This window comes from Elaeis guineensis, chromosome 4 (genome assembly GCF_000442705.2).
Source record: "Elaeis guineensis isolate ETL-2024a chromosome 4, EG11, whole genome shotgun sequence".
NCBI lineage: Eukaryota > Viridiplantae > Streptophyta > Magnoliopsida > Arecales > Arecaceae > Elaeis > Elaeis guineensis.
The window spans coordinates 4,408,639-4,433,243 of record NC_025996.2 but is presented as its reverse complement, the minus strand read 5'-3'; the positions used below and the strand labels follow the sequence as shown (position 1 = coordinate 4,433,243).

Genomic DNA, 24,605 nt, shown 5'->3' with positions numbered 1-24,605 from the left:
CCTTTTTGTTGCCAGGTGGATTCCCGTGGCCCAAACGGTTCTTATTTAGGAGTCTTATCTGTGGGGAGCAACGCGAAGGAAACAAAGATTTAGAATTCGTTTAGCTTGTAAAAAAAAAAAATTCTTTTTAAAAAATAATTTTTTAAAAATAAAATTTTAACTGATAATAAAAAAATAATTTATTATAAAATAATTTATATTTAAATAAATATTTATTTTTTAAAAAATTATATAAAATATCTATTATATCTTTGAATGATATAAAATCATACATTATTACTAATACATTTTGTATAAATATTAATATTATATTTATATTAATATAAATATAATATTAATATATTATAATATAATATTAGATTATAATAATTTATTATGTTAATATAATACTAATATATTAATATTATATTAATATAATATAAATATTTTAATATAATAAATTTATTAATATAAATATAAATATAATATTATATTAATATTAATATTATATATATAAATATTATGATAATATTAATAAATATTATATTAATATAAATATTATGATAATATTATATATATTATATTACTATCCAGTATTTCATTCATTAAATTTTAATTATAAATTTTAAAAAAATATTTTTAAAAAAATATTATTATTTTTTATATTATAAAAAATATCAAAATTTATTGATTTCATATATTTTTATTTTTTATAAAATATGATAAGTAATTTTTCATAAAATTTTTTTTTTTGCATCTCTTCTCTGTTAAAACTCCGATCAAATAAGAGGCATCTTTTTCACTTTCCATAAAGTATCCCTTCCTCCTTCCGCTTCCCGTCAACCAAACAGGTCCACTGTGAATGCAATGCAGCCAAGGTTGGTGAAGCAGATGAAAGTCAGCACGAGGCATTCAATGATTCAAAACACCCTTCCTCGTTCACTCTCTCTCTTCTTGCCTATATATATCCATCACCATTCTTTCTTTGCTCGCAACCTGAAACCTCCACACTTGCTCCTCCCTCTCTCCCTCCCTCCCTCCCTCCCTCCCATGGAGCTCTTGCTAGTCTTGACCACAATTCTCCTGCTCTACTCCTTCTTCCTCCTTTTAAAACTCGCAGACAAGGTTAGGAACCAGGGCTGCTACCTCATCGACTACGCGTGCTTCAAACCCTCCGATGACCGGAAGCTCCCGACCGAACTCTGTGGCGAGATCATCCGGCGGAACAAATCGCTCGGCCTCGACGAGTACAAGTTCCTCCTCAAGGTCATCGTCAACTCCGGCATCGGCGAGGCCACCTACGGCCCAAGAAACATCATCCTCGGCCATGAATCCTCCCCCAACCTCTGCTCCGACGGTATCATGGAGATGGACGAGTGCTTCCACGCCTGCCTCGACGCCCTCTTCCGAAGCTCCTCCATCCCCCCCTCGGCCATCGACGTGCTAGTGGTGAATGTCTCCATGTTCTCTCCTGCCCCGTCCCTGTCGGCGAGGATCATCCACCGCTACGGCATGAGGGAAGACGTCGTGGCCTACAACCTCTCCGGCATGGGGTGCAGCGCGAGCCTGATAGCGATCGATCTGGTGAGGAATATGTTCAGATGCCACGAGAATAAGCTCGCACTCGTCGTGACGTCGGAGTCCATCGCACCCAACTGGTACTCCGGGAACAAGCGATCGTTTATGCTGGGCAACTGCCTCTTCCGCTCGGGCGGGTGCTCTTTCCTTCTGTCGAACGACCCGAAGCTACGGCACCGTGCCAAGCTGCAGCTGAAGCACCTGGTTCGCACCCACATCGGTGCCAACGACGAGGCCTACAACTGCGCCGTCCAGAAGGAGGATGAAGACGGGCGCCTGGGCTTCCATTTGGGGAAGGAGCTGCCCAAGACTGCCGCTCGGGCCCTCTTCGAGAACCTCCGGGTGCTGGCTCCGAGAGTGTTGCCGGTCTGGGCGCTTCTACGGTATGTGATGGTGAGCCTGGCGAGGAGGGGGAAGGAGGCCAAAAGCGGCGGCGGCGGCGGCGTCGTGAGGTTTAAGACGGGGGTCGAACACTTCTGTGTGCATACTGGGGGAGCGGCGGTGATCGACGGGGTGGGACGGAGTCTCGGCCTTGGGGAATTCGAGCTCGAGCCGGGGAGGATGACACTGCACCGCTTCGGGAACACGTCGGCGAGCAGCGTTTGGTACGTCATGGGCTACATGGAGGCCAAGGGGAGGCTGAGGAAGGGGGAGAGGGTGCTGATGATCACCTTCGGAGCTGGTTTCAAGTGCAACAGTTGCCTTTGGGTGGTGAAGAGGGACTTGGGGGATGCTGGGGTTTGGGAGGACTGCATTAAAGAGTACCCCCAAAAACCCTAGCCAATCCTTTCATAGAGAGGTTTGGGTGGGTGAAGGACTTGCAAAGCCTCTGAAATGGACTCCTCTAAGGTACCGTTACCACCGGTCTGCTTTTGTGGTGGACCTAAACTAGATTTGTTTGTTTTGTTTAGGGGTACTTTCTTTAAAGGGTTGCTGGGAAAAGTCTGATAGCTCCGAGCTCGAGACTGGGCTTGTTTGTCTCTTCACCAATTAATAAGGGGTGCTTTCTAGGAGGGGGAGGAGCCATGTTTCATTCATTTTAGCTCCAGCCGAGCCTGAGAGGGTTCATTAAGTGCTTCCCATGAACTGGAATATACGGTAGCAGTATACAGCCATAGGTGCACGTTTTCTGGAAGTTGATCTGTAAGTAGTAACGTGGCCTCTAATAAGTTTCAGAGGGTCACTAAATAATAAACATTGCATGGCTAGCTCCTTGTTTGTTAGAGTTAAGGGTTCAAAAGAGTGATTGCCAGCTGTAAGTTTGAGGATGTGATGCATTTAGCATCCAACTCTTCCATATTTGGGACGAAGGTTCTTACATATTTCTTAAACAGCGTTCCTGAGGTTCTAAAATTATTTGTGTTATTGAACATAATTCGTCTGGGCACCTTGACGTTGCTGCGTCTTTAATTAAATGATTTGATGCTTGTTTTCTTTTTCAGTTTTTCGTTGCTGAGTCCCGATGAAATCCAATTAAAGTTATGCTTTAAGGAGAACCCTGTACTTTTTGTTTCTTAACTTGAAAATCTTGATGTTGATTCTCATGAAGGGCTATCATATATACTATATTATTTAATTTCACAATAACTGATCCCTTGGAAAACGATGGTAGCCTTGGTTCTTAAGTACTTCATCTTGCTGCTCATCAATCCGCCGTACAGTTGCTTATACGGTGTGTATATATATATATATATATATATATATATATATATCCGAATGTCTATCATGTTTTGAATCCAACATTTAGATCGGATATGTGATAATCATATATTTTTTAAAATAAATTTTAAAAAATATGCAAGATCAAATTAAATCATTACAATCTTAATATTCATAATAATTTATTTCAATAATAATTTATAAAATTTTATATAATTATAAATTAAATTTTTTCAATCCTCTGATCAGATACTATGACACTATCTATCCATCTGTTCATCCGTAAATCTAAATCATAGTTAATCATCAACATCTCGTAACTCTGAGAAGAAAAAAAAAATGAAGAGGTGTGAGCTTTACAGTCCAGTAAAAATTTTCATATCACACCAATATAATAATATAATCTAAAAATAAGAATAAGCAATAAAATATAAAATTTTATGTTCAATATCCGAAATAATTCAAACATCTATAAATTATCTGTCTTGTCAAAAGATATGCATCATCGTATGTTAACAGGTGAAACATTTTTGTTCAATAATTATTTCATGTCTTATTTTTTATTTCTTTTTTCATAATCACATGATTTTTAACCTTTTCTTTCTGGCTCTGGACTAACCAAGTCTATGCCTCAGTCATCGTCCGAATCAATTTTCACTTAAAAGCTTTTCAAGGCTATCCCAGATGAGCTCCTGACCGGCTGTCCCACGTACGAAAGCTCGTGAGAGGCTGTCCCAGACATAAGCTCCTGATAGGCTGTCCTAGACATGAGCTCCTGACCGACTAATCCACCTATAAGCCAGTGCAGACTGTTCCAGACATAAGCTTCTGGTGGACTGTCCAGGCATAAACTCCTGACGGGCTGTTCCATATGACAAGGCTAATCCATACCATATCTCTCTTTTTCATTTAATCATTATATGTTGATTTCATCAAATCAATTCCAACTTACATTATGATCAATTTAGATATGTCATATCTATATAATCATATCATAAATTTCTGATATATATATATTGACATAATATACTCATGTTCAAAATCATATAAGCAAATAATGATGTCTCGAATATAGCAAATTCATCGATCTCAAATCCAACGATGTAAAATCAATGATGTAAGATCAACAGTAAAATAGCATATATAATAGTGATCATGTATAGAGATTCTTACTTTTACCGATGACTGATCCAAGCATAGAAATCAATGTTCTTCTTTGATTTATGAATTTTGAAAATAAGATATTCCACTCGACATCTTATACAAACAATCGTATCTCTTCATGATCCTGATCAAATATAAAAATCATATATAAAAAAATTATCGATAATCGATCCTAATCACAAATCCAGAACTTCTCTTAAGATTATCCAAAATCGAGATTTGTCTAAATATCTGGACCTTCCATTGGTCCACAAGACTTCTAGAGAGAGAAAATTCATGAAGAGAGAGAAAATTCTATAGAAAAAAATTTTAGAGAGAAAATAGAGAGAAAGTAAAGAGAGAATCTTCGTATCCTTCAGATGAGGCAATTCATGATTGAGATCATCAGCGGTCATATCAAGATGACTCAATATAGATTAACCATGATTGATGTTATCAATTTCGAATAAGGATCAGGCTGAAATCCAATCTACTACATAAATTTCGAAGCAATGTCAAGTCATCTTATTTTCATCTTAAATTTATCCTAGTGTTCGTGATGCAATCAAAGAGAGAGAATGATCCTAGAGAGATAAAATCCATAAAGAGATAGAAAAAATCTAGAAAGAGAAAATATAGAGAGAGAATCTAGAGAGAGAAGATGGAGAGAGAAAGTAGAGGAGAGAGGAAAGAGAGAGAAAAGAGAGAGAGGAGAGAAAAAATTCTCACCCTTTTTTTTCTATTTTTTTCTCTTTTTCTATTTTTTTCTTTTTCTTTTTTTTCTTCTTCTTTCTTTTTTTCTTTTCCCATTTTCTTCTTCCTTTCCTTTTCCTTGGCTGAATAGGGGAGGACCAGAGGGAAGGGGCTCGATGGCTCGAGCTCTGGCGAGGGACGGCGTGTTTGGTCGACGGCGACAGAGCAAAGGGAGGCGGGCGGTGAGGTTCGCCGGCGAGAAACTTAGAGAAAATCAGAAAAACAGGAGATCCATCCCTTACTTCTTGTTTTTCGGTCATTGACCGATCGCCGGCGGCCAAGACCCATAGGGAAGGAAGGCTAGGAGGTAAGGGTCCTATCCTAGGGGTTAGATGCCGCAATCGACGGCACCGGTGGTTGGAAAAGAGAGGGAAAAGTTTCGATAAAAATAGGGGTTCACTTTTCATGGACTTTTCGATGAGCTCGACGGCCGGCAAGGGTGCACCGTGCCGTGGAAAGGAGGAGAAGGAAGAGGAAAAAGAGGAGAAGGGCTTACTTCGAGCTCCGGTGACATCTTTGGCGAGAAATAGGGGCGAGCACAATGAAGGGCTCCCGTGAGAAAACTCCGATGATCCTCGCTGTTTTGCCCTCAATTTTTTGATGGAAGGGAGAGAGGAAAAATCTCCTCCTTAAATAGAATCGGAGGGGAAGGAGTTTGACTCCTCCCTGGGGTTTTTTGATTTCGATTAGAAGTCGATGGGAAGGAAGAAGACTTTCGTAAAAAAAATTTTTAATTTTTTTTTTTTTATGAGATTTGAGTTTCTCAGATTTTGGGTCTGATTCAAAATCCAAATAAGCCAGGTGTTACACGTGCTATGCAAAGATAGGATTAGAATCACAATCATTCTATTAGTTTTCTCAAAAAAAAAAAAAAAATAATCATTCTATTAGGGGGTACACCTATATGCAGGTACACAAAGCTACGCCTGCATTTAGAGATACAGTGAAGCTTAACTTACATGCAAGTACGCCTACATAAAAGGACTGTCTGGAGCCCTCCATTTAGAGATACAATGCAGCTCCAACATGCGGGGACCATTTACAGCCCTGATGCTGCTCCGCATAGAGCTGGAATCCCAGACGGTCCACCTGCAAGGGCTCCAGCGCCCTTATTTGGATGGCGTTGGTGGTGGAGGTGTGATGCAGTGTTAGCAAATAAAATAAAGGATTCCCACGAGATGAAAATCTTCAAGGTATCAAGAAAGAATCTGAGACTTCAATTGAAGAAAAAGTCCAATAATTTTATTGATAATTTTTAAACAAACATAAAATAAAAATATTTATAATATCTCAACCTAAACACACAGATGGTTCTGTAAAATTAAAAATTAAATAAAAGTTAAAAATATAAAATTAAATCGAAGACGAATTTTCCAATATAAAACAGCCTCGAAACTTATTAAAATAATGAATTTTGGGTCCGAAAACTGAAAAAAATAAATAAATCTTATTCATTATTGTAGGGATCGAACCGAGTTTTTTGTTGATATATTATGGACCCTGTAATTTTTTTTGAATAAAAAATTGTGGCCAATCCCCGTTTTGATGCTCTAATCTATTTATTTAAGTTTTGCTGCTTCCCACAATCCATTTGGTCCAGATACTCTTTAGCCCGATGTTCCACGTTAGGATGGGGGTGAGGAGGCCCAAGATGAGATTGGGCAATGAAGATGGAGGGAATGAGGAAGGGTGGGGTGCAGGTGTAGGCCGGTGAGGGGGGACCAAATGCAGAGGAGGAGAGGGGGGACTAGATTGGCTCCCCCACGGAGCCGTCACAAAAGACTGATCTTTCTTCTAATAAAATATGGAAAGTGGAAAGATAAACTCGCGTCCTCCAACACCCCACGCAGGAATCCGAGGTCGATGGTACAACCATCCCAACCATGTAAAACGCAATGGGGGTGAGTCCTCAAAATCCTAGTCATTATAACAAAATGGGTTGGCCTTACTAAATTGGAACGATGCACGTGGAATTTTTTTTTTATAAAGGATGACCATGATATGTTGAGGCTGTATTTAAGGATTCATCTAAAAAGAGATCATAAAAAAATGCAGTCTAGTATTATTTTTATTTTTTATTTTCAAACATAAAAATATTTTTAAATTTTTAAATATAGATAAATGTAGTTAATTATTTTTCGAGATAAATACAATGGTGGTTATAGATGGTGTTGAGCTGTTCCACCACTCTGGTTCCGCATAGACCACCACTATAATAGAATCCCCTCGATCACTAGTCGTTCAGCTTTCAGAATTTGCCTTGCATGAATGATGCCTTCTAGGCCACCTGTAGCTCTGCATCTGGCATGATGGTCTCATAGAAATGGATTCTACCAGTCATAATCAATCTAGAGTCCGACCCTCGGATCATAAATCTAGTTCTACCCTTGCTACCAATAACACTACCATTGAAGCCGACCTTTAGAAATCTCTGAGGTGGAGGCTCCCAAAAGATGAAGACTCATCGAGACGCTACATGAGTGTAAGGGGAGTCCCAAGTGTCTTGGGTCAAAAAGATCGAACTAGCAAATGATAGGTCAATGATCTCTTCAACCTAGATCATGGTCCTCTCCAAGACAAATCTTGCTGACAACCACTCCAACAACATCGCTATTCCGGGCTAGCTGGATATGATAGATAATGTAAATAATTTTGATACTGGTTGATCTGAACCTTCCGATCATCGTGCTCTATTATAATGCCTCTAAGAAGTCCTGAATCGTCTCTGTTGGCCAGAGTGCCGCAGGAAGACAATGGACAACTGCCAAACGTGCGCAACTCTCGAATAGAGAAATAATGTATGCTACATTGTCTCATCCTCCAGACCGCACCCAAGACTGGAAGTCGAGATGTCCATCCCTCTGGCCCTTAACAATATCTTGGTGGGAGACAGCTCCAAGCAACTTTCCAGAAGAATAGATGCACTCTAGGGTGAGCCCTGATCGTTTAGATCCAATGCCCCTCCAATCTCCTGGTATGCTCACTCCTGTATAAGTCATGCAACTCCTTAGTTGCCACCCTCGATGTGCATGAAGACCGCCAGACTCTAGTGTCAGGTCTGCTATGGATAGAGATCACTTGGGCTAGAACTTGCTAAGCTAATTGGTCTTCAAAGTAATGAGTCACCTATTCCACATCCCATCCTCTCCTTCTGCACGGAGAAGATCTCCAATCCACATCGTCTCTCCAACCTCAGTGCTAATAAATATTGGCCATCGACAGAGCGGAAGGTTAGCTACCCATGAGTCCCAGGTGATATCGATCGAGAGCCCATCCCCCATCCGCTAGGATGTTGGGGCCTACAACTTAGGAGCATCGGAGTAGATCTCCTTCCATTTGAAGGAGCATCTCCAATTGGCCTGAATATCCTCCACAGTGGTCTAGGAATTGTATCTCGCATGCATCATCAAACTCCAAGGGCTACCAAGCTAGAGCAAGAATCTCGCAACATGTTGAGCAATCAGAGCCTCGTGCCGAACCACCAGAGACTGCAAGCCCAGGCCTCCTCATTGATCGGCTGACAAACAACCTCTCATGCCAAGAGATGTATCCCGCCTCGTCCACTATGTGAACCCCACAAGAAGCTCCTGAAGAGCCACTAAGTATGGATAGTTAACAATTTGAGTTAGCTTACAACAGTAATTGGTTTGGCTAGACCCATTAAGAAGGGCAAGGTCAAGATCAGACCTTGCTACATGCATCAATAGAGTGTGCTCCTTTGTCAGACTCATGAAGGTAGTAGTATGGGGGCACAAAAGAAAGGAACTATGGAAAAAACCTAGGGAAGCTTTTGGTCGTGTTGGCTTCATTGAGCCTAAAATCCATAATCAGACCCAAAAAAGCGACTCCAGCACATTGCAACCTTAAACCCAAATTTGGTCCAAAATACCGGGTGCTGGATGAATTCAAATTGAATATACTACAGATATTTCATGGATTCTTTGTTGATTGTTGCATTGAAACTACCCGGAGCTTCTGTTCCAAAAATGCTTGGGGCTCTTGTTGGTGCTCCAAAATATTAGAATGCTAGCTTGGGAACTCAATATTCCACTATCCTTGCGGATCATAGCAATTCCTGGGAGTTATAACAAGATATTAATCTTTGCTCAAAGATACGTTGAGGCTATGTTCTATTGCTGGCAAAATACTGGATAAAGGGACGTTATTGGTCTCGCTAACCAAGCGCAATCTAGCATGTGCCGGATAAATTTCTTTGGCCAAAGGCTCTGAAATGAACTCAACTTGGATGGAGGGTAACATAAGGTTAACCATCAACCCCTTTCTTCTCTCTTCTCTGTTTCATATCTTTCACATCAGTCACCTTGGACATATCAAGCAGAGAAGGGCAAGTCAAACCGCCGGTTAGTTGATTAGAGGTGGCTAGGAAAAACTCTGAATAAAGCACGAGGTTTGCTCAGCCCCTGCCTTTGCGGGGAGCCTTCCCTTCATTTATGCCTCTCCAGCCTTTTGATGTGGTTGTAATGCCCGATAGACATTCATTAATATATATAGGCCCTTTCCATCTCTCCTACCTGTCTAGATCTAGCAGCTTCCTTTACTGATTCCTATCATTAATTTCTCTTCGCAAGATAAGCTCGAGATCCTCCCAATCCTAGAGCAACGGGCCACTTCGGTATTTCGGATTTACGCTCGAGGATATGCCGGAGCATGTCTAGTTCAAATTTGGGTAAAAAGAGCGTATTACGGAAAAGAAAATTGACATTGGGCATACTTTTGAAGACTCTCGTACAATATCCAAAACACCTCAACGACGTGGGATCCATGCAGATATGGACATTCTAGAAAATAGAAAGTTGGTGAATGTGGAGAATAAACAAAATTTTTGCGGAACAATTATTAGAAATCAACTTTAGTTGGAACCAAATCTTAGGGGGTGTTTGATTCGCAACCGAAATCAGAATGAAAATAGAAATCGAAATGACTTAAAATCGGAATGATCAAATCCCTCAAAACGTTTGGTTCGTGATCGAAATCAGAATTGAAATGAAAATTTGAATCCATAGAAAAAATAAGGATTGAGTTCTATATAGATTGAGTCATTCCCATTCCGTCCTGAAATCGGAATCAGAATGAGACTCCTCCAACCAAATGGTTGGAATAGAAGATCCATTCTGATTTCATTTCAGATCTCCACTCTACCAAACCAAACACCTCCTTAATGCCTTAAGCTTTTGGATCAATTTAGTTCCAACATGCATCTCGAGTCCCCAAAATTATCAAAGCTGAGGATGCAAATCCTAGACATGACTCGAAATAATGGTGCATCGAGAGCTCTTAGAACGGTAACATGTAAGCTGGTGGAGCCACGTTGTGATGACCATAAACCAAACCAACAAAGTAAATTAAATGAAACAAGGCGCTAAATATGAAAGCGAGCTCGATTCGGCAACTTCATGAAATAGGTACCTTGATGAAACAGATAACAAGTCCAAGCACGGTTCTTGGCCAGTGTTGAAACGCAAAATTTTTAGATAAACTACACGCAGTGCAAAAAGACTGATTATTGAAAACAGACCCCTTATTTGCATCAGAAACAGGTGCTGATCAAATTTTTCAGCCCACCAGTGTTATTGGCAATGCAGTAGAATAAGAAAGGCATAATATATAAAGCAAATTGAAAAAAAGAAAAATAATGTTATACAATGAGATTGCTCTTGATGAACCACCAGATTAATTTTATGATTATCAATTACATTGGGATGACTAAATTACATGTTTCATTTAAATTTCTAAAAAAAAAATCCCAACCCTTCTCTTTTCAAGGGTTAGGAAAGCCAAGAACCTGACGAGTGAATTCACCACCCTACGTTCTATCTGATCAGCATTCACAGTGAAATACCGTATCGCCAAAACAGCTACTTTTAGGTGCAATTTTTCTCACACCCATCTCATGAACAGCTCTAACATTGAGGGGAGAGATATACATCCTGTCCATCATATTTATTTTGGGAGCCTCAATGATTGCTTTTGGAGGAGACAAGGCCCATTGCATCGCCCATATTGCAAGTGGGCGCATGTACATCAGGGAGCGGTAGTGTCCATCAGTAGTCCATGCTTCAGGGGTCTGAAACCAATACCTGCATTTAAGCAAAAATTAACATCACCCATAAGTTCTACAAGAATTAAATAACAAAGGGAATAAACTACACCAAAATGCCAAATATCTAGTTGGAACTTAAACGAGCACCCAACATGCGAGATAGCCTTTTTAACTTTCTAGCACAAAAGCATAAATAAATTAGAAACTGCATCATCCATTATGCAAGTATACAACCGAGCTGGATAAAACCGTGCAAACAATCTGGAATATCATCACGTTGTTCTCGTGCATATTCATCAAATTACAACATGCAGGTGAAACTGGACCTCAGCTCAATCAGACGGTAAACCGCTCATATGCATATGATTATGCAAGTCTGCATAATTATATGAAAAATATATACATATCATTATCCAAATTTTAAATACCAGCGGAAGCAGGATGCTCCACCATCCTGAATATTGGGATGGGATGAGTTGGAAAATGGACCGGGATGGGATTAGCCACCATCCCAAGTACTGGTGCACAGGATGTCCCATTCCCATTCTACGAAGAAACCGTGACTGCTATGTCCCCCGGTACCAACTGTTACCAACTGTTATAAGATAAAGACATTTTGTGGAAGGGAAAGAAATATATTCCTAATGATATATCAACTTCACAGAAAGAAATATATTCTTCATGATATATCCACATCACATGATACTCGCACCAGGCACACAACTCTTCCCCCATCACACATAATAAACAGATATAAAAAACTTAAGTATCTAAAAGAAATTATATATACAAGATTAAAGTAAAAGAAGAGGAGATGCTTACCCATATCCTTCTTCGGACCAGCCTGCAATAAAAATACCTTCTGCCGTGGTAAATGCTTGATGCTCCATCCCATGAAGCAGCATGGTAGCGGCCACACTATAGGTAACCCCAGTCCAAATTTCACGTGACTGCATGCAAGATTCATCAACCTTTCCATTAGGATGCATTCCATTAACAGCCCCCATTCGTCCTCCTCTCACCTTCATCACATTGAATTCAAATATTTTCTGAAGAGTGCTTCTTATTTTATTATCATCGAAAAGTGAGGGCAATCCTGATGAAGCAGTATACCATTCCCCTGCAAGTTGATCTGCCTGTATAGACCGGCTGTTGCTACTCGTACCACTGTCATAATTGAAGTATGATCCATTCCACAATTTAGCTTCAAACACAGGTTTAGCTTTCAAAAATTTAATCTTACATTTTTCAGAAAAAGAATGATCCCCAAGGCGATGAGCCATAGCTGCTGCAGCTTGGAGTGCAGCTAGCCAAAGACATCCACAGTACGCACTGATGCCATGAACTGTCCAAGCATCATAAGTTTGATCAGGGAAACCATCATTCTCGATGAGACCATCATCATCACGATCAAATTGTTCCATATAATCAATAGCAGCTCGAACAGCTGGCCAGACGTCCCTTCCAAATGACGTGTCACCAGTTGCAGCAAAATCCCTATACACCTGGAGTACGAACTTTGGGTTGAGATCTTTCCATTTGCTCGTATCATGTATGTTGTAAGCATTCATTTCATGCCATGGATCATGTGTTCCTAGATCATGGGGAACGGCACCTTTAACGTTACGGATTCCCCAGTTACCATCAGCCAGAAATTTGACTTTTCTCCTGTCCTCATACAAAACAGCTTGGGCAAAATCTCGTTGAATACTTAACTCAATTTTTGGAAAGAGATCCAGAAGAGCAAAAGAAGCATAGAAGTGCACATCATATGTACACCACATGATATACTCTACTCCTTCCAAGTACAGAAACCTCCCAACATTTTCGGGACCATCATGCAGGTGTAGAAGAGGTCCAGCCTGTAGAGATTCAGGGCTATCTAAATTGTCACTATCTTCCGAATCATCTCCTGCTGAAGACAATGGGACCATTTTCTCATCACCATTGTGTAGTCCAGTGTCAAAAGAAATCTGCTCCATAGCGAAATTCACATGGCTTCTTTTTGTAGATACAGCATTGGCATCTTCTTTTGCTATTTTTGAGGATTTTTGGCGGTTGGAACCAGGATTTTGTTTCTCATTACTGACGGAGCTTCACCATCTGCACAGCATAAGTAATCAGGCGATGACTTCCTCAAGAAATTACCTACTACTTTTTAAAGAATAATCAACAATAAACTGTATTAAAAATAATGACTTTCTTATGTCATGCAAAATTGCAAACAGGACTGCTGCTGCAAAGGAAGCACAGAAAAATACCTGTCCAAACTGTTCCCCCGGCAACCAGAAAGTAGAGCTCATTAAAAAGAGTGAATTTGTACCTGGAAACATCAACATATATTTAGATAAGATGATGACAGAATTGAAGCCATTCTTGCAGATAACAGTATACAATCATGGTTGTTAACTTCAATGCGATGATTTCAATAATATAAGAAGTTGATAATATGCTAGGATGTAGATATACCAAGACCAATACAAAGCAGTGAAGTTTTGTACAAGAAGAAAAATCAAAAGCATATTTGCTATAGCTAAAATGCAGCCCAATTGAATCCAAAGAAACTTGGTTCTAAGATCATCAAAATTACCACTCTGGAAGCTTTTCATCCTTGAGTATAGGATCTTGCCATTTCTCAATCTCTTCCTCCCAACACTTATACCCTGATGGTCAACTCAAAACAGCAACAAATAGCTAGGATCAAACAGCTAAACCAACAAATACATGAATGCCACAATAAAATCCGAAACAAGGAATAAAAAAATAGAAAAGAGCAATACTATACCAGATCAGAATATTGATGATTTTAGATATTGATGCAACCAGTAAATGGGAAAAAACTTACAATGGACAAATGGTCATATATGTACATACCCATCAATGCATCATGAACCAAATTGATGGCCGATCTTTCTGAAGTTCCATAAAATTTTGTGTATCTCCTGTGAAAAGGGGAAAGCCATAACTCGCCAACTAAAATATAAAGAAAACAAACATGCACATTTTTAATATTTTGCTAAGCAAACAAATGGCAATCAGATATAATCTCAATGAAAAGTATCTGAACTCCCAAACGGGTCAGCTCAGATCACCAAAAAGCACTGGAGAAGAATGAAGTGCAGGCTTGAATGTGCCTCAACTTGATGTATGTGCACAGAAAGAGAGGTTAATGCACACAAAATTTCGTATATAGGTGACAGGACCGTAAAAGAACAAACAGATGTTTTTAATTAGTGCCCCAAAGATGAAAATTCTTAACCCATATCAAACAGTAACTTTTCCACCTTCTAATGTAGATTCTATGTCTAGGAGTCCATGGACAATGCTAATTATTTGCATGAGCAAGAACCATACAGCCAATAAGTTATACCTTTTCATGTATCACAGCCTGCCCTTCTCTTGCCAAAAGTGAACTTCGTGGCACTACTTCTTGATGGGTGTATGTTATGTGGAGAGAAAGACAATTAAACTCCATCACATATTAACAGAACATAAATCATTTTATAAGAGCTTGCCATATAGACAGGATGAAGTTTGAGCATCAGAACCCTTAAATTCAAGTCCTGCTTTTGCATGTGCAGCATGCATATGAGAGAGAGAGAGAGAGAGAGAGAGAGAGAGAGCGGGGGAGGGGGGGGAGGTTGCTTTTAACATACACAGGCATGCAAGCACACACACACATATAGATTACATTGTAAAAGAACCAACAAGCAATACAGGACAAGAAATTTAGTTCCACAAAAATATGCCCACAAAGCACTACCTGTGATATGAACATCCCTTCTGAAACTTTACTTTAGGAGATGACCAGGCCAAAGCGAATGCAACAGTGCATCTTCCATGTGGTTCTACCCATGTAGAGGCTGAAACTGCTGCACAAAGTGTACTTCCTGGAGCAGATGGCGCACTGGGGCCAGCATTGAAATATTCACGATCAAACTGCCCATCCTATAGAACTGAGTGTGTCAGCAAAAGAACAGGTCCCCAAACACAAATATTTTGATGGATTAAGAAGTACAAAGGTTGATTCCCTTTAGCAGACAAATTATGGATCCACGTTGGAACCAAAATGATCAAAGCGAAAGCCAAACTTCAGACCATTAAACTATCAAAGACGTATGCATGGCCAGAAAAAGTATCAAAACAAGGTGCTTGATTAAAATTTCTATTACAAAAACTGCTGATTATAAAAAGAATAACTACCTGCACCATGGTGCCCCACATGTCTCTAGCTGTAACGCAATTTTCTCCAGAAAGCCCAAAATTTGGCAAGACAGTCACATTCACATTCTGAGTTTCACAAGCAGCAATGGCAAAAGTTACAGGAGGGTTATCTTTTGCAGTCCTGCATCATTTTCAAATATTTAGATAAAAGCACTTGGGAAAAGACAACAATAGGGAAGCGATAAAACAAATATGAATTAGCTTAGAAGATACTTGAAATGACTCAGCTAGTTACACAAACAGAGGACCAAAGGCCATAATGGAGTTCCATGCTTGAAAGACAAATATTGGGAAAATGAGATGAACTATGGGGAGGCACTGGAATTTCCACAATGGCATAAACAACCTAAGGGAAATCTGCTAACCAACCATCATAATAGAGCAATCAAGGGTTGGCAACTTGCTTGTGATGTAGAAGCACCCCAGATACTCCATCTTCCCCTCTGCATGCAAAACAAAAGCAAGATTTGCATCAATATCAATACATATGGTGATAAAGTAATTAATTGCAAAACCTCCACAATAAGGTGCTACTGACATGAATGGCTCGTTGATGTGGCCTCCAGAGTGATGAGAAACTCCTCCAATGGAATTCTGTGAGAACACAGAAAATATAAAAGCATTATAGAGGAATTCAGTGCAGATAAATATAGTTTGGAAGGAATCAACAGAAAAATTTCACCTACCGCCCAGGTCATCAGCAAACTGACTTTTGCCCTTTCCCTTCCAGTATTTACTAGCTATAACAGAGAAAAAAGAAGTACCTCAGTTCCAGTTGCATCACAACTGGGCAAAAAAATCTTAATAATAAAATTGACATTCTATGATTATTAACAATTATGGCTTTGCAATTAATTAAATCCCTAACTGGCCCAAATCAAAGACAGACTAGTTGGTATCATGTGGTCAACCATTAGGAAAACTGGTTATGAAATTACATTCTGTTTGTTCAATCAATACACTCATGATATAATGATATAATGCTAATATACAGAATATATGCATAGCAAGAACTCTGACAGCACAACCACATTGTCAAGTTCTAAGACTTCATACAAAAAATAATGAAGTTTAACACCTACTAATAATCAAGGTTAAACTGAAAAATATTGTTTTCTACTTTAAAAAAGAGCAGAATTTATTTCACATTATAACAATAAAAGAATAAAGCCTGCATTTAAAGTTACAACCTTTGTTCTCTTAACAGCTGAATGTAGACAGAGGGACAGGCCTACATTCTTAAAATGCAAACTATATTTGAATTTAGACAACTAAGAGATGATGCGTTCCATCAAAATCAAAATGCAACTTGTCAAAATAATTCTCCCTGAGAAATAGATCTCCGCATGGAACTAGTATCCTACCAGAAGAAAAAGTTACACAGCATACACAGTAGTTTGCAATTTGGAGTACAAGTGTACACATAATCAGTAAAATAGTTGACAGCACACAAAAATAGTCTCCAACAGTATAGTGCATAATTAGTCAAACTTAAGGATTAAATAAGACTTTAGATTAAGTTTTGGTTTCTTACAGTTGTAAGTCACTATGATCTATACATGTAGGGCTAAGCCCCAAAATTTAGATGATGAAATCATTGCAAATCCTAGTTCTTTCTTTTCTCATGCCTTCTGTCCCTTTATTACATCTCTCCATCAAGTGTTGAGGATTTGCCTCCAAACCAAAGATTTTTGTCATCATGGATAATTACAACACATTTTTCTGAGCAAAATCTAGAAAACTTCATTTTTAAATATAAGAATTCAAATCCAAAACTCATTTCAGATCATACAAAATTGCAAATTCACTCACTTTGATCTTTTCTGCATCTTGCAATATGTGAAGCTGTTTGTCCACACAAGCGATTGTGTGCACACAAACTAGTACTCTTTCGGTAAGACTGCTCCCCAATTCCTATTTACCAATCATCCACTCGATCACCAGATCCACTAACCTTGGTATAAGATTCCTGTTAATGTAGGCAAGGGAAGAGGAAAGAGTCCCCTGTATCCAGATTTTTAGGTATGTAGGGTTCACATGTTTAAAACATGGAAATAGCCTCCCTACATGCAGGGTAAGACTGAGTATATCTGACCGTTTGATTCCCCACAGTGACAGGAGCCTCATGCACTGGGCTGCTCTTTTTTGGGGTTTGTAATTCACATTTAAAGAGAAATAAATGGATTTAAAATGGATAGGGTTACTCAAAGGCTGTGTGAGGCTACCCACCAGATTCAAAGCATCTGAATTTTTCTTTTAGGACTATTCCATTTGTCTTACAATAAAATATGAGCAAATATAAGCAAGGATTCAGATCCTGACAGGACATCCCATGGACACTGGGATAGGGTTTCCATCCCATATGCCAGGATAGAATTATCCTACCATCGTCCCAGCATCCCGATCGGGACGACTTGGGACATCTCTTGTCCGTAGAAACATACATAATGCATAGGCAGCCAATGATTTGAATTTTGTGGGCTCACTAAAATAAGTAAAAAAAGGTTAAAAAGAAAATTTTAAAAACAACCCCTGCGAGAAAGAAAATAGTCACTATACCTCAATTACTCAAGACTCAATTCTATTTAGTTAACTAGGACTTCTCAAGCTCTATTAATTAAGTGATAACTCAGAACCATAAACATGGACAAAAATGAAAAAGGCAAAAAAGCAAACTTTTAAAGTGCAGCCAAAAATCATACTAATGTACTTACGGTGTACACAAACACAGATGTTGGTAGACTGCTCTCATGATAATTATGTGGTATAAATGGTGATATCTGGCGACATGAGATTTTGAGGTCAGGATCTGGTTCACCTGTGAAAAAAGAGGCCAATTATAATAACTACAAAACTTTCTGCAGAATTTAAAATGATGGACCGTTCTCAAACTGTATATCCAGAAGACATATGACATACTATAAAAGAACTGTGCAAATTATCTTCCTATAGAATAAATTGGTAAAGCTAAGTGCCAGACCCTTGGTCTCACAAATAAAAAAAAGCATCCTAATTAGAATACCTAAAAGAAAATATGAAAGCCCTTACTTTATCATAGAATATGACAGAGTTTCAAAAAATATACCATCATAAACAGTCCATGCCCTAGGGAATAAAGCATGGTATGTGGAATGCTGACCACTTAGATTCCAGTCCCATGATGAAATGCCCTGATCACCAAATTTCCTGAAAAAGAATGCAGAAAATGAACAAACGTGTGCTTAGCTTCCTTAAAGACAAATTTAAAAGTAAGAAAGCAAATAATCAAACAAGCTCATTCAGATGTAGAAGCAATAGCTAGAGTTGTACTAAGAGTAAGGAGATATAAAACATCAACAGAAATGGTAATTAATAACCAGAAAAGGCGTGGAATATGGGAATCCTCGCCACTGATTCACTAAGAAAGCCAGAAGAAGCAAGAGTCTCAAGAGCTTATCTGCCTTAACTGCACATCAACTGACGAACACTAAGATTTATTCTTAGCTATTGTATCAGGAACAAAACTAGTGTTCTTTCCTTTTTGGGGTCTATTAAATAGTCCCACTATAAGTTATTTGCTCAGATACGATAGTGGGCCTCCTGAGGTGGACACTTTTACTGATGGCAACACAATACTTTTGACACTTTAATGGGAAGAATATTCCTATCGTTCTTCCAGTTGGCTTTTCTAGAGGAGGAACAAACCATGGAAACCTTTCTCTTTCATCTCTTCTTTTTATGTAAGATTTCCGCAAAATTTGTATATAGACAGACTCCTGATAAAGTAAAACTGATTTAGAATTATTGATCACTCAAAAGAACCATTCATCTCTAGTACAGAATGGTTAAATGCAACCATAGTAAAAAGAGGAAGCAGACTTAATGGACCTTGAATCCCGGGAGTAAGCAGCAATTACATAAGGACCTATCCCAGAATAAACACAAACATCAGCAAGTAGCAGCTCCTTTTCTTTAGGAAAACATAAAAAAGTCATTTCTCATTATAAGTGCAAAGGTCAAAAGGGCTCATTAATAAGGGGCCACAATCTATTGCAGCAAGTACATTCTGCTCTTCTTTCTTGCAGGGGAAATTCTTCAGGTCAGGCTAAGAAATTGTTCTATAATGTATAACATCACAGATGATTTATGACACAAATTTCAGCATACCTGAAAAGTATTTTTGGCAAAAGAAAAAAAATCACAAATACTAGGCCTTATTTTTTATTAAAACTTCATCTCTTTTTAACACTTGCAAGCAAGGTTTGCCATCTCCTGTATTGGTACCATCCTATTATAGTATTAGTACGCGATATGGTACAAGATGGCGAGGCCTACTGAGTACCAGTATGGTACGAAAATACATATTAGTTCGGTACCGGTATGTTATTGACAGGTGCTGCAAACCTTGTTTGCAGGCCCTGCTATGCAGCAGATGGTATGAACAAGACGCGAATTTTGTTTGAGCTAATATGAAAATGTTAACCTGGTCATTATTAGCTGAGATTCTAGAGCAGCAACAATAAACAGACAGAGCAATAAGAAGAATAGCAGCTAGCAAAACAAATGGGCAATTCTAAATCGAAAAAAAAAAATCATCTGAAAATTAAAATACTCCAGGCAGAGGTCCAAACATTTACCGCAGAATCTAACTGCCAGGTTGAACAGACAGAAACACCACCTTGGATATTCATAAATCATCATTGAAATTTTGAAAATAAAAAAATGTTGAATGGGAAATGCTTGCCAGACATGTTCAAATAGACAAATGGGGTGTTTGTGTAGAGGCAGGTAATTGCAGACCTATGGGTAAAAAAAGTTGGAGATTGTCTTACTTTATCCCTTCATGATGACCAGGAGCTAAAACTGAAGAGTACTTTTTATTTCCTCCATCTCGAGATATAAAAATCTGCAATCCAGAAATATAAAAATCAACAAATAGTACACTAACATACAAAAACATGCAAAACTTAATGTTTGCATAGCACAATCCATCAGCATATCATGACATGCTAATTAACAAAGTTGTAGTTGTCACAGGAAATGCACATGACAGTTTCTGTATCTCCAGAGATCAGGAGAGACTTTATTTGCACTATCTTTTTTCTCACAGTGCAGAATAGGAAAGACTCTCCCTCTCTCATGGCATAGGCTTCCAGAGAAACTTTTCTTATTAATGCCCTTACTATGGTGGCTTTGGAGGCTTCAGCTATGAGCAGTCTGGCCTCACATACTCAACTTCAAACATTATCTTCATATTTGAGAAGATGAACTTAATAATATAAAATCATTAGTGATAATAACATAGACAAAAGAAGCTTTGACACACTATGTACCGTGCCAATTATATACACCCTTTCCCTGATATACAGCTCATCCACCATCCGCTCTAACAAAACTCGGTCACTAAAAGGATCCTTTTCAAGCACTAGAGAAGATATAAAATTCCTTGTTTGGCTTCTTTTTCTTACTTACATAATAATGCATTCCTCACCAGTCAACAGATTTGGCAAGCGTCTAACAAAATTGGTTGGGCATGAGAAAACGAAAACAAGGCTGAAGGAAACTAAGTGTATGTATCAAAAGGCTGTTAACATTTTTCTCATCTCATAATATGATATCATGATCAGTCATCATGAAGAACATCTAAATAAAATTTGGTTCATTACAGATGCCTCCAGAGCTTGCGAAATTGCATTCCTTTTTCACATATGTCATTCAGTGCCCTTTGCTCTGCCCAGCTCAACAGGCATGTCCCAACAAAGGGAGAAGAAAAGAATAAAAGAAATTGCAATAGCACAAAATTTCCAATCCACTGTTAAAGTCCTAATCCTCTCATTATCATCAAAAGAAATTGCAATGGCACAAAATTTCCCATCACTGATAAAGTCCTAATACTCTCATTATCATCTGCACCACCTAGAAAATCAAACACACTCCTATAGAAATCTTAAGGGTCTTCAAACAGGCACCAATTATGAGCATCTCCCACCACCACTACATGTTTGGTTTCCTTAAAAGGCCACCTCTCACCACCACGAAACATGGATCAAGAATGTTATAAGAGAGAAGATGAATCAACTTTGGTAGCTCTTAAACACTGATTTAAGTGAATAAACTAAAACAAGTGATCTATGTATTAATCTGGATGGTACCCCAAATCTTGCAAAGTGAATCCCTCTTCAAGAGTTCATCTTTCATATCTCATACTTGTGAACAATAGCAAGCTTCCACTCTATTGTCAAAACCTCAATCTTTCCTCCAAATCCTTTAAAACACCAAACCCACTCATGGAGAAGTAAATGAGGCATTTACAGATATCAAAGCAACAAAAATCTCAATTACCTTATCCACTTAATCTTGGCAAAACCAGTCCAATGCACTTGCAATTTTCTCAACAAGGCACCTCTCCTGTCCATCACTCTCCTTCTCTACCTCATTCCAAGTCTTAGAAGCTAGAAAGAATAACAAGAGTGGGAATGGGCATGAAAGAGTTCAACAAACTGGTATATTTATGTTAAGAACAAGGTAATGCAAAGGATATGAACGAAAGCAGGAGCACAAGTTAGCAAAACTAGTTTGACAGCAAACTTAAATAATACCTGATTACAAAACACTGTTCTTCAGCTCTTAGGGATGCAAGTTCAGAAACACTTGCTATAAACCATCCATTTCAAAGCAAATAACCTTTAAAAATCTTCTAAATAATTTACAAGTCAAAAAAATCTTATCTTACTATAGAGCTACTTCTTGAGCATGACTTCTACAAGACTCAGTCCAACATAGCTTCCTATATGGAAAACTACCGCTTCTCCAAGTTGTTACATGTTTTATAACCATAAATTTTATGTTAGGACTCCAAGTGCACCAAAAAATTAAAAACCCGGTAATGCTAAAACATTTAATAACTAGGTGTAAACTAAATGTGTGCTAATGTTTGTTCCCAATAATAAAAAGGTAAAGGCATGGTCCGCCATATCACCCGATATTGATAGGTACGAGGCATACTGTACCATGGTAGTAGTGAGTCGGAATGGTGTCTCGCACTATACCGACACTCGGTACGCTGTCTCATACCGTACTGAACCGTGTACTAACATTGTAAAAGATGGTACTTATATGATATCCGGTAACCGGTACTGAGATGACAAACCTCATAAAGGTCTTGTTATTCTGGCGACAATGATATGCAGCAATCCATCCATTGATGAGGTAGCCAAAAATTGCCATAGAAAGGTCAAACAACGGAATGATCCACATTCAGAATTTTCTTTATGCTTGATAGGTTAGTAAAGGAAGGAAGAGTTTATAGAGCCACAATTTAGATAAATGGTGGCTTGTAGTTTAATTTAGATTTTCGGATAAATTGTACTGTGCTGAAGTCCTCCATTCTGCAGTTTAAAGGAGGGAAATCCTACTAATGAAATCTAATAATTGATACAATCAGAAAGAGCAATAAGGCAAACCCATAATAATGTCAATGAGGAATAATGATAAATGATTTTGTTCAAGAATGCAACACAAATCGAAGATCGGAAATGATATTATAAGCAAAACATAAATACAAGGTCCAAAAGAAAGTAACAAGCCAAGAATTACAGAGAACTGATTTGTCATGACAGGTGACGCTTCACATGAACCAGGAATTATCTGCCAATGTTTAAACTCCCCTCTGAAACCTCTTGAGATGCTTCCACTTCTGCAGATGTGGTTTGTATAAATCAATGAAATTAAAAATCTAAAAGAGAAATTGTCGATTGCAATAGCCAGTAATATCACCCACCCCATTCCTCCAAGCGGTACCCCTTGGGAAGCTGAGGGCTTACATCTTTCTCGCGTAAATGGATCAATGGGTGCTTTCTGCAAAGCTCCAAATGCATCAAGCCATTACCCTTAAAAATATATTTGTTCTAAGGGAAAAGGAATTTACAGGATTACCCTTCCTTGAGAAGCTTCTTCTCTCACGTATGACCAAAGGCGAACACCAAGGCGCATCTGAGGCCCAATAACCCATCAACAACAAATTAATTGAGGCAATTAAAAAGTTCACGAACAATTAACAATCTGTGAGCGCAGCAGGTTCACCAAAAACCATGCATAGGTAATAGCCAACACCATACCATTCTAATTGCCTCCATAAATGTCACACTGAATTCCTTCAGTATGTTAGCATGACTATTTAGCCTCCTCCTCCATGCCTGCTCTGGTGGCGCACCTCCATCAAAGTCGAGCTACAATCATGTATGGAGTAAAAATAGGAAAAATAAAGCATCAATATTGTTGGGTTGAACCAAAAAGAATACCCACCACCCATCCAGCTCACAAACAACAGAGTACAAATTCCCAAGCTATGCATTAACCAACATAAGTGACTATACTATTAAATTCTAAAAAACTAATAACATTGTCAACATAAAACAGTTATAAGTCCATGGATCATTTAATCAAGGCACGACTGATCCAAAGGAACTGAACTGAAGCACAAGGTTATTCGTTCACCAAGACCCTTCTAAAATTCAGATACCAAAGAAGGGGACTCACCAACTGCAACGTAGTTCTGCTAACATATTCCTCTGCAGGCCACGAGTGTTTTCGACACAGAAAAAGGTGTCCGCTCACCATCCTGACCCCCTTTTAAAATCGAGACAAAGGACAAAATTTTCCACCGAGACCACGACTACACAACTCCACGGAGAAAAACAAAAACAAAGTTCTCCAAATTGGCAAAATTTCCCCCGGGCTCGGATGGATCAAATTGTCAAATCATCAAAATGGATCAAAGAACCTCACCAGACGCACCAAATAGTAGCCAACTCATCTCCAAAACTTCTTCTCCGCTCCAAGAACTTTCACAGCATCATCAACGGCTTCGAGGAAAGACGAAATTTCGGCAAATTCACAATGGACCGAACTCTTTCAACGATACCAATCATCACATCACGTACGAAACTCTACGAAAATCGTTGGATTCCTTGAGGTCCGCAGATCACCAAGATCCTCCTAGGCGCACCAAATCCCAAGAAAGAACCGCCGATCAAACGCAACAAGAAAAAAATCTCAAAGATCCGGCTCCAAAGATCGAGGGAAGCGCGGAAACGATCCAGGTGCCCTGGACCGCCTTGGAAGGCCCCAGATCATTCCAAGCCGCGCCGAAACCCTAGATCCCCTGCCTGGTTGTTTGCGGGGCGGCGAAGGAAACGACGCGGCCCGATACCGCCTTTCCACGGGAACG

The 24,605-nt window shown here is 38.9% G+C and overlaps 1 protein-coding gene and 1 pseudogene across 1 annotated transcript; one reads left to right on the top strand and one right to left on the bottom strand.

The window, feature by feature from the left end:
* Positions 1–834: 834 nt before the first annotated feature.
* On the top strand, positions 835–2,981 carry LOC105044215 (3-ketoacyl-CoA synthase 12-like). The gene is given in 2 exon segments (XM_010922041.4): positions 835–2,326; positions 2,329–2,981. Coding segments are annotated over 2 exon segments (1,542 nt in total). The 5' UTR covers positions 835–846; the 3' UTR covers positions 2,391–2,981.
* Positions 2,982–10,715: 7,734 nt separating this feature from the next.
* On the bottom strand, positions 10,716–24,237 carry LOC105044216 (uncharacterized; annotated as a pseudogene).
* Between the last annotated feature and the right edge of the window lie 368 nt (positions 24,238–24,605).